Source organism: Saimiri boliviensis, chromosome 8, assembly GCF_048565385.1.
Source record: "Saimiri boliviensis isolate mSaiBol1 chromosome 8, mSaiBol1.pri, whole genome shotgun sequence".
NCBI lineage: Eukaryota > Metazoa > Chordata > Mammalia > Primates > Cebidae > Saimiri > Saimiri boliviensis.
This window is the reverse complement of record NC_133456.1, coordinates 29,952,574-29,964,380: the sequence shown is the minus strand read 5'-3', so window position 1 is coordinate 29,964,380 and position 11,807 is coordinate 29,952,574. Positions and strand designations below refer to the sequence as shown.

General features: G+C 41.2%; 1 protein-coding gene across 4 annotated transcripts in view; it reads right to left on the bottom strand.

Annotated features, from left to right (window-relative positions):
• Positions 1–1,341: 1,341 nt before the first annotated feature.
• The window catches only part of IQCB1 (IQ motif containing B1), a 71,987-nt gene continuing 61,521 nt past the window's right edge, over positions 1,342–11,807 (bottom strand). For 3 of the 4 annotated variants that reach the window (XM_074404267.1, XM_010352406.3, XM_074404268.1), the window contains 2 exons: positions 11,297–11,453; positions 8,359–9,509 (listed from right to left, as the gene is read on the bottom strand). In XM_074404267.1, coding sequence (XP_074260368.1) covers positions 9,280–9,509; positions 11,297–11,453 — 387 coding nt within the window. In that variant the 3' untranslated portion in view covers positions 8,359–9,279. Of the gene's footprint in view, positions 1,496–8,358; positions 9,510–11,296; positions 11,454–11,807 lie in introns of those variants that run through there. The other variant, XM_074404269.1, reaches the window with a different exon arrangement.

Here is an 11,807-nt window from a genome sequence, read left to right as displayed (position 1 = left end):
TTTTGTTGTTTATATGACACCCAGTCTATGGTATTATTAAAGTATCTCAGACTAAGACAAGCTTTCAAGGAACAGACATTTCCTATGCTATACAATCTCTACAGAGCATAGGAACTGATGGAATGTTTCCCAGTTAACTCAGGTCTTTTTTTTTTTTTTTTTTTTTTTTTTTTTTTTTTTTTTTTTGAGTCGGAGTTTCGCTCTTGTTGCCCAGGCTGGAGTGCAATGGCGCGATCTCGGCTCACTGCAACCTCCGCCTCCTGGGTTCAGGCAATTCTCCTGCCTCAGCCTCCTGAGTAGCTGGGATTACAGGCACATGCCACCATGCCCAGCTAATTTTTAGTATTTTTAGTAGAGACGGGGTTTCACCATGTTGACCAGGATGGTCTTGATCTCTTGACCTCGTGATCCACCCGCCTCGGCCTCCCAAAGTGCTGGGATTACAGGCTTGAGCCACCGCGCCCGGCAACTCAGGTCTTTTTATATAAAAAAAAAAAAAAAAGAAAAAAAGAAAAAAAAAAGTCTCTCTGCAGATTGCATCAACAACTGACACTGCTTCCTAATAATGTACATATCTCTCACATAGCTGGTCTCTAGAAGTTGTTTTAAATACCGTCATTACATTAAAAATCCTCATTAATCAGGATTCTTGAGGGGTGAAGATGAGCCTCATTTATGAAATTTGGATTTTGTATGAAAATATCTCTGTATACTTGTCCTGCCCTGGGTCTTTATCTGTTGTATTTCCCTACATGAGCAAAATTCCCAGAAGGATCCAGAGTGTACCAAACACTACATAGTCCAAGCCTAAAAAAGACCATTCTTCTGAATTCCTTGGTCCTCAAGGCAGGGAAACCAAGTAACTGGCAGGACTACTAGATTTTAAGCCCCATCCACATGCTTGTACTGTAGATTATCCACAAGAGTAGGGGCTGGTGCTAGACAGGAAGCTGTACGAGGGGACAGATTATTGCTATCAGCAATACAGAGAAAACAGACATTCAGGAAGGGGACAGGGAGGTGATGACTGAAAGAGCAAGTTCCTGGATCTCCTCTGGCCTGGGCTTCTTAATGTGCTGGGGTAGTGTTCCCCAACCTTTTTGGCACCAGGGCACTGGTTTTGTGGAAGACAGAAGGGGCAGGTGGCGGGTTTGGGGGTGGTTTCGGGATGAAATTCTTCCACCTCAGATTATTAAGCAGTAGCGTCTCATAGGAAGCATGCAACCTAGAGTCTTCATGTGTACAGTTCATAGTAGGGTTCTTGCTCCTTTGAGAATCTAATGTGGCAGCTGTTCTGACAGGCAGAGCTCAGTGAGAAATGCTCCATCTCCCCCAGCTCACCTGGTGAGTTCACCTTCTGCAGTTGAGGGCCCCCGTCCTGGGGCATGGATGCAGCAGTCTTCAGCTGTATTTTTCCTTCCTGGCAGACTTTCATAGGTGCCAAGTTATGTCAGTAGGGCTCAATCTCATGTCTCTCTGAAGTGCCAGAACACCACTAGGGACAAAACAAACAAACAAACAAACAAACCAAAAAACCATCAGAGCTTGATTAGTGGTCACAACCAGGGTCCAGGATACCTAAAACACAACAGGGACATCTGTCCCTTCAGAGACTTGTTCAAAATTGAAGAAGCTCAATTTTGACAAAAAAAAAAACAAAAAAAAACAAACAAAAAAAAAAACAAAAAACCATCAGAGCTTGATTAGTGGTCACAACCAGGGTCCAGGATACCTAAACACAACAGGGACATCTGTCCCTTCAGAGACTTGTTCAAAATTGAAGAAGCTCAAGTAAGGCACTTGCCAGTGGCATCTGTTTCTAGGAGTCATTGGAACCACGGCCCTTGGGAACAGGGGCAGCCAGGAGAGTTTTGGAGAGGAAATTTGAACCATAAAAGAGCATAATTACAAAGCAGTTTTTGGGAAAAAGAGGAGATAATGGATTAGCTAGAGGGCCCTGGAGCTCAGAACTAAAGGTAGGGTAGGAGGAATTGACTTATGGTGAGATAATAAACTGCAGTCTCTTGAGAATAGAAACCAAATTGCCTTACATGTGCTGAGACCACCCTTATGTTCTCTGTAACTCCTTAACCTTCTCTGTGTCCCTGAACTCATCTCTATTTTAATTTCCATTTCCTGCAGTAGAATTGATTAGTTTTATGCTTGCAAAATAGACAGTTGTCTGTGGTGTCATCATAACTGCCTTTGAACAGAGTTCACCTGCCTCACCAGGGACAATGTAGCTGTATTCAGTGAGGGCCACAGAGATTTACTTACCAAGCAGCACCTCACTCATGCTGGATATCTCTAGCAGAGCTGCACATTTTTGTTCCTACACCCAGGTTGGCACTTTAAAGTTGGATTATGGACCACCACAGCCCCGTAACACTTCCCCTGATTGAACTCAAATGCCCAAATTCATATCAGACATCATATTAGATGTCACAATTTGGTGGCCCTGCCAGAAACTAAGAGACTTATAGATACTTACGGAATGTTAACTTCATGCTGCTAGGCATCAATCCCTTACATGTTGATTATGCTCTTTATCCTCAGTAAAGTGGTGGAGCCAGGATTTTTATTCAGACATTCTGACATGTAAGCACTACACTGCACTGCCTGGTGTTCTGCTCACTGCCCACAGGGTGACTTTACCTCTCAGGACATTTGAATCTGCTGTGATCTTTTCTTCCTTACCTCTTTTTGATTTGCAATGGGAATGCTCCAAAGAGGAATTATTATTGTCCAGGGCAGCAAGCTCAGCATTTTGCGAGTCAGACGGTTCTGACAGCTACTTAGTGGCAGCATTAGGACTATAGCTACTGGAAGCAAGGTGACAACTAATTCCTCAGTGAATTGTCTCTGAAAATGGGGAAAGCAGTTCATTGGTCAGCCACTGTTGAAGTACCTTTACAGAGTAGAGGACACATAAGTAATTCTCTATTGGACATAATAAAGAAAATGTTTTTATTTTTAAGATGTTTGCAATCCAATTATAGATATTATATGTATGCATATATATGTATATACACAGACACACAGAGACACACACACACACACACAGACACACACACACTGCCTTAAAATAACTTCTAAGCCGTATACAGGTAAGTTCATAAGAAAAACACACAGTACAGAAGCTCAAGGCATTACAGACCAAAGAATTAGAGTATTGATGTGCTTAAAAGAATTGCCCCCTAGAAATTACTTTGGAGTAATGTTTTGGAAGAGGGTGAACATATGGGGGTGGGGGTGGGTTGGGGCAGAGCAGATGTGGCAGGAAGTGCATCAAATGTAGAGGAATGGTGTATGCAAAGGAACTAGGCTATTTGTCCCTCTTTTCATAATTTTAAGGTCCATTTTGATGGTTTGAGCTTGTCTTAAGGGAGCATATTTCCAGAATAGATATTTCCTCAAATACCTCTAATCGAAGCAAGTTCAGAATGACTCAGCTTCAGTATTATGATTCTAAACAAGCTAAGACCTATTTGGGTGGTTTACTGAATTCTGGCACAGCCTCAACTGAGAAGTCCCTTGAGAGACTTGCTCAAAATTGAGAAAACTCAAGTTTATTTTAAGGCACTTATCAGGGATAAAGAAAAATTTGTATCAGTGTACAAAAATCACAAGCATTCATATATGCCAATAACAGAGAGCCAAAACATGAGTGAACTCCTATTCACAACTGCTACACAGAGAATAAAATACCTAGCAATATAAGTAACAAAGGACATGAAGGATCTCTTCAAGGACAACTACAAAGCACTGCTCAAGGAAATAAGAGGACACAAACAGATGGAAAAATATTCCATGCTCAAGGTTAGGAAGAATCAATATCGTGAAAATGGCCATACTACCCAAAGTAATTCATAAATTCAATGCTATCCCCATCAAGCTACCATTGACCTTCTTCGCAGAAATGGAAAAAATCACCTTAAACTTAATATGGAACCAAAAAAGAGCCCACATAGCCAAGACAATCCTAATAACTGGTACCAAACAGAGATATAGACCAATGGAACAGAACAGAGTCCTCGGAAGTAATGCCACACATCTACAACCATCTGATCTTTGACAAATCTGACAAAAAAAATGCAATGGGGAACGGATTCCCTGTTTAATAAATGGTGTTTGGAAAACTGGCTAGCCATGTGCAAAAAGCTGAAACTGGACCCCTTCCCTAAACCTTATACAAGAATTAACTCCAGACGGATTAAAGATTTAAACGTAAGACCTAACACCATAAAGACTCTAGAAGAAAACCTAGGCCATACCATTCAGGACATAGGCATAGGCAAGGACTTCATGACTAAAGCACCAAAAGCAATGGTAATAGAAGTCAAAGTAGACAAATGGGATCTAATTAAACTTAAGAGCTTCTGCAGAGCAAAAGAAACAATCAATAGAGTGATCTGGCAACCAACAGAATCGGAAAACAATTTTGCAAGCTACCCATCTGACAATGGGCTAATATCCAGAATCTACAAAGAACTAAAACAAATTTATAAGAAAAACAACCACCCCATCAAAAAGTGGGCAAAGGATGTGAAGAGACACGTTTCAAAAGAAGACATTTATGAGGCCAACATATTAAAAAATGCTCATCACTGGTCATTAGAGAAATGGAAATCAAAACCACCTTGCGATACCATCTCACATCAGTTTGAATGCCAATCATTAAAAAATCTGGAGACAACAGATGCTGGAGAGGAAATGGAGAAATAGGAACACTTTTACACTGTTAGTGGGAGTGTAAATTAGTTCAACCATTGTGGAAGACAGTGTGGCGATTCCTCAAGGATATAGAAATAGAAATCCATTTTACCCGGTAATCCCATAGCCGGGTATATACCCAAAGGATTATAAATCATTCCATTATAAAGTCACATGCATATGTATGTTCACTGTGGCACCGTTTACAATAGCAAAGACCTGGAACCAACCCAAATGCCCATCAATGATAGACTGCATAAAGAAAATGTGGCACATATACATCATGGAATACTATGCAGCTATAAGAAAGGATGAATTCATGTCTTTTGCAGGGATATGCATCAATCTGGAAACCATCATTTTCAGCAAACTGACACCAGAACAGAAAACCAAACAGTGCATGTTCTCACTCATAAGGAGTGTTAAATAATGAGAACACATGGACACATGGAGGGGAACATTACACACTGGGGTCTGTTAAGGAGTGGGGACTAGGGAAGGAATAGCAGGAGTGGGAAGATTGGGGATGGATAACATTAGGAGAAATACCTAATATAGGTGATGGGGGGATGAAGGCAGCAAACCACTATTGCATGTGTATACCTATGTCACAATCCTGCTAGATTTGCACATGTACCCCAGAACTTAAAGTATATATATAAAATTCCTGTCACACAATAGGGAAAATCTACAGCCAACAAAAGGGCCTCCAAAAGTAGGTGATGGAACCATTTAGCAAAGCATTCTCCCACAGAACCTGGCACTATTTGCTGTTTCAATTCTCTATTTCTTTCTAATCAGGTCCAGAGTCGAACTAATGATTCCATCCTTCATTTTTTGGAAACAGGCTGTGAAGTTGGAAAAGTCAGGTGCTTTAAGCACATAGGCAGCATGATGGTGGCACTTCAAAAGAAAAGTTTTGTGAATCATGGGTATCTCCTCTGGAAAATGTAGAGATACCCGGTCAGTCTCTGGTACCCTCTTCTTGACCAGGTCTACCTGCAGAATGAAGCTGCAGCGGATATGGACTGGGTCCATTAGTGCTCACAACAGAGGAACTGCTGCTCTGTGAATTGTGTGGGCTCTGTTATGGTGTTCAAAGCAAGCCAATGTGATATTAGGAAGATTTCAGACCTTTGTCTTCATGTCACATTTGATAGCCATCCCTCATGCCAGTTGACTCCTAGAAACAGATGCCAGAGGAGGCTTTCTAGGGGAATTTGGGTTTTTGTTCTCCTGACTTTCTTCCTGGAACGTTGGCTCTCCTAATTAGGCACTAGACTTGTAGAGAACTTGGCCAACTTTAGGGAAACTGAGGCAAGGTCCGATTATTTTTGTTTCATCCTCTTGAACTTCTAAAAACTTAGAATGTGCAGAAGCCCTTGATGTGTATTTTCCTGCCCAGATCTAGGCCTTTGGTTTCTACAGGTCCCTGTATGTAGTCCATTTCTGAGATGGAGGTGATTGAAATTCGGGGTCTGTTCTGTCTGTGGAGCTGCAGGCAAGGTGCTTCCTTGCCTCCTGCTTGATTAACTTTGGAATGAAGAGTCAGCATGGTAGGTTGAGCCTTAGAAAGTCTGAAGATGTAGAATTAATAGATGTTGCGGTTCCAGGTTTCTAAGAGGCATCTGAGATTCCTGTTCCTGCCTTGGTATTAGGCCTCAGTGCTTGTCTTTCAGCTCTCACTGAGCATCCTCAAGCAGCACTATAGTTTACCCAAAAGTTGAGAGAGTTGAGCAGGAACGCTGGCATATTGGGAGGAGAGCTAAAGGAGCCAGCCATTGTTGCATGAACAATGTCAAGGATTGCCTCCCAAGCATGGTTTCTGGCTGGGAGCTCCTTTTCTGGTAGATGAAGAAATCCCTGTTAAAATTCCATGTCTACAGGAGCTGGAGATGTGAGAGCTATTTCACTAAAGGGCCTAGAGTTGGCTAGGTTCAAGGTTCATGGCATCTGCTAACTCCAAGTCTTCCCCGATAGAATCAGCAGATCCTGGGTCCCTTATGGAGCTTAAGGAGCCAGGAATGAAACTCTGAAATCCATCCATGATCGGCAATGTGTCAGGGAAGGCCCAGATAGGTGGGCTGGGTTTCTATGCTTGGATCCATATACCATTTCCACTTTTCAAAGGGGATAGAACTATGGAGAACCAGCAGCAGCATTCATTCCATAAGAACTCAGGCACTATTACTCTATGTATCATTACTGAGCATTTATAATAAATGAAGTCATATGAGGAGCAATAAATGAAGAAGTCGAATGAAGAATTCTCATCCTGGAGCACCTAGAGCAAGGTGTATAAGGAATCTCAAAACAAAATTCCTGGGAGTATGACCAGAAAGCTGTTACTCAGCATTCATTCAACATGTACTTAACTAAGCAGAGACCTGTGCCAAACACTGGTGTGGCTTATTCTTGATTCAGGGTCTCAGAAAGAATCACACTCTTGAAAGCAAGCTGTATTAGGGGGACTTCTCCAGTCTATCAAGTTTAGGAATGTTATTATCATGTATCTTAGGAGATAGGTGGCAGGACTCTCTTTGGGAAACTCTCAAGTACTATAGAGTTTCCTCAGGACACAGATCTATTTAATGGGCTAATATACCAGCACAAAGACGCCACTGGAACTCAAATTACATATTAAACTGACATTTCAGATATGCTTTATAGGCACTTTTGTGGAGTGTTCCACTAAGGGTTTTGGGGCCCAAGCTGATTCCTTTTCCTTCCCCAGGTGATGAATTGTTTTTGTTTTTACCTCTACCTCAGCAACATTGGATTTCTGCTTGCATCCGGGACTAGTGTTTCCTATAATTCCTTCATTCCTTCCTTACATGCAATGGAATTTTGCCTGAGCCTTAGAGGTAAGAGCTCACTGCCCTGCTGTAGCAGCTTAAGGCTAAAGGGGAAGTGGGAACTTTGCCTATGTCACCCAGTAGCAGGCTATCACTTCATGCTTACCTGTACCACAAAGGTCTCTTCATGTCTCTTGCCTTGCTTCCAATCTTTTGTTTTGTTTTGAGACAGGGTCTCACTCTGTTGACCTAGCTGCAGTACAGTGGTATAGTCTAAGCCCACTGCAACCTCTGCCTTCTGGACTTGAGTGATCTTCCTGCCTCAGCCTGCTGAGTAGCTGTGACTAAAGGTGCATGCCACCATGTCCAGCTAATTTTTGTATTTTTAGTAGAGGTGGGGTTTCACCATGTTGGTCAGGCTGGCCTCGAACACCTGAGCTCAAGTGATCCACCTGCCTTGGCTTCCCAAAGTGTTGCGATTACAGGAGCAAGGCACTGTGCCTGGCCCTAACTCTCAACCTTTCTTGCGAGCATTTGGTAGAGGACCAACTTCTTATGTCTGAGGCTCTCAGATATTCTAAACAGGCTTGCTAGCCCACACCTGGCCTTTAAGAATTTGCTAAAATTTTTTTCGATTTCTTCTTACCTAGCCACTTTTCTCTTGTGCTCTAATATAGATGAAATACTTCATTTCACAGATATAGAATCCTATCCTAGTTGGCTTGAGTCTTCAGCTATCTAATGGGCTGAAGAAAAATTATTGTTCTAGATTATCTGGCATTTTGTTTGCTAAATTGGGGACAACACACATAATTTTTCTATATTTCTTCTTCAATTATGTATACAAATATAGGAGTTTTGAATAGAATTTTACTAAAGTCAACTTTGGAGATTGTACAACATTATACAATTTGGTATTCACATCCAGAAATACTGGTATTTTCACTCATTTTTACAGAGAGTATCTTCCAGATTCTTTATGATATGGAGTCATGATTTGTTAACTGATTTTAACTTAATTCCATATTGTTTTAAACACAAATTGAAGTGGCTTCTGGTATTGAAACATATTTAAAGGTAAACAGGGAAATTAAAAATTATTAGGTTAGAACTAAATAATCAGAAAGGTACCTAGGATTATAACAAAAATTAAACATTATATTTAGCTCTGAGATTCCCAGGAGAAAGGACAAAAAGGGAAACAGTACATCATATAGTTCTCATAGTTCAATAGAAAGAATACATTTTTTGTATGTAGTTCCTTTTAGAAATAACAAAATAGAAAATGAGTTCAACCACTGTTTTATAGAAGATAGGGAAATTTCCATCAATTTAGCATTTCTTTTCCTCACATTAATAAAGTCTGCACATTAATAGGAAATAGGAATTTCAGATAATAAATATGAAAAGTTGAAATAATCCTGACAAATTTTTCAAATCAATTATTGAAAATATTTAGTTAGAAAAAAAAACCTTTACTTGGAAAACAGCAGAAACAAAAGAAAACTCATACTTCATGTAAACAACAGAACACTATGCAAGTTTAGTTCTATAATAAAATCCACAGAAATCTGTATGTGTGGCCAAGAATGACAGAGAAAAGAAAAAGAAAATTCAGAGAGAGGTAGAATATAACCCTTTGCAAGTCTTGTCTGGAGAAGAACCTCTGGAAAACAATAAGTTACGATGGCCCTAGTCTACCACCATGTCAGAGGCAGAACCAATGTAATCTTCTAAAATACGAGATTTTTGTCATTCTTAGGATAACTCACTAAGGTGGTTTGGTTCCGCCAATGAATAAAGTTTCTAATTCTACACTAAGCTCATCCTTTAGAACATCAGTCTCATCTCCAGATTCTTCCCCAAGCTTCTTCCACCAGGGTGCTTGTATGTGCTTCAGGGTAGTGAGATGGGCCTGCTTGGCCTTTGCTGCCACAGGCCTGGATCTACTTAGGAAGAGCTCAGGTTCTTTCCCTTCTGTCTCCTTCAGACTTGGTGCCTCTGTAGTAGACAGAAAATAAACAGATGAGCCAAAGGGTCCTAGGCCAAGCAGGTAGAAACTTGGAAGCTACAGAACTGTAACTCTGCTATAGGAGGCAGAAACAGCATTCCAACTCTGAATCTATCACCACTGCTACCTGTGGATGCTTTTTGACTATTGAAAAGTTATAGCTGTGGCTGGTGGCAATATCACCATCCCCGGCTACTTTTGTGTTTTTTGCTTTTTTTTTTTTTTTTCTGAGACAGGGTCTCGTTCTGTTGCCTAAGTTGGAGTACAGTAGCATGATCACAGTTCACTGTAGCCTCAACCTCCTGGGCTGAAGTGATTCTCCCACCACAGTTTCCTAAGTAGTTGGGACTATGCCACCATACCCAGGTAATGCTTTTTCTTTTTTGTAGAAATGGGATCTCACTCTGCTGCCCAGGCTGGTCTCAAACCCCTGGACTCAAGCAGTTCTTTGCCTCAGCTTCCCAAAGTGTTGGGATTATGTCCGTGAGTCACCATATTCGGCTCATTTCTGGTTTTGTTTGTTTGTTTGCTTGTTTTGGGACAGAGTTTTGCTTTTGTTGCCCAGGCTGGAGTACAGTGGCATGATCTTGGCTCACTGCAACCTCTGCCTCCAGGGTTTGAGCGATTCTTCTGCCTCCGCCTCCTGAGTAGCTCGGATTACAGGTGTGTGCCACCATGCCCAGCTAATTTTGTATTTTTAGTAGAGACAGGGATTCACCATGTTGGCCAGGCTGGTTTCAAACTCCTAACCTCAGATGATTCACCTGCCTTGGCCTCTTAAAATGTTGGGATTACAGGCATGAGCCATAGCGCCTGGCCATTTCTGTGTTATAAAATAAGATGTAGATTTTTGTAAGATGGTTTATTTTAAGAACAGAAGCTTTAATAGTAGAACCTCAGTCTATAGATAAGAGGCTCAGTTTCAGCCATTTATCTAATTAAAAAATATACAATTCATAAGTAGTGGCCATTAAACAGAAAACAGTGGTCCTTCCTGCCCACATACACTAAAGAAATCCAAGAGGCTGACTGAAACACAGGGGCTTCATGGATGGGGTCTCTCATTAAATGGATCAGTGGTTGTCAGACACAGATAAATTAATTTTTGTAAAAGTACCTCATTAAAAATTATAGGTCAGGCATGGTTGCTCACAGCTGTAATCCCAGCACTTTGGGAGGCTGAGGCAGGTGGATCACGAGGTCAAGAGATCGAGACCATCTTGGCCAACATGGTGAAACTCATATCTACTAACAATACAAAATTAGCTAGGCATGGTGGCACACGCCTACTACATGTAGTCCCAGTTACTTGGGAGGCTGAGGCAGGAGAATCGCTTGAACATGGGAGGTGGAGGTTGCACTGAGCCAAGATCGTGCCACTGCACTCCAGCCTGGCAACACATCGAAACTCCATCTGAGAAAAAAAAAACTTATAAAATGCTCTACAAGTGAATGGCACTGTAACTATTGTCGTCATCTACTTCTAAAATATGATGAAAAGCTTTTCAGATTACATAGTAAATAGGGCTCAGCATCTGAAATTAATAACTTTGTCCTGATACATATGAATGATGGCAAGGCCTGGGGATGCAGGCAAGAAGGAGGTTATAAAATTGGCATCATTTGAAAACACTGTTTGCTGGTCTATGTAGAAATTTCCTGAGGTTAGAGGATGAGCTAAAGATGCTTACTAATTGTTCTCTTCTGAAGGTTTTGGATGTCACAAACCTTGCATAAGTTGTTCTTTTTCAAGAACAAAAGTAAAATAAGCACATACTCATTAGCTGTTCAACGTTGGTGCTGATTTGTGCCATAAGAGCTTCTCTGTGCTGCTGGGCTCGCTCTTCTAGGGCCCTGCCCATAAAATAGTGTTGCAGTCGTTCTTGAGCTTGGGCATGGAGCTCCCTACTGACCACATCTGGCATTGGAGAGCCCTGGAAACACAGGACAGAAAAACTTGTCACAGACAGGACATAGGTTATCAAAGTACCCAACCACTTAGTAGAGATTTTAGAATGCTTAGCTGTCTTTCATTTTATCAATTGAATCTCATGATCGATGTCTACCTTGTATTCCTGTACAAGTATTAAATAGTCTCTTCAAAGTTTTAGATAAAAAATAATGGTGGAGGAAGAGAAAGCATGGGGAGAAATGACAGATACAGGTGAGGGGACGGAAGGCAGCAAAGCACACTGCCATGTGTGTACCTATGCAACAATCTTGCATGTTCATCACATGTACCCCAAAACCTAAAATGCAATAAAAAAAAAATAATGGTGGAGAAGTTT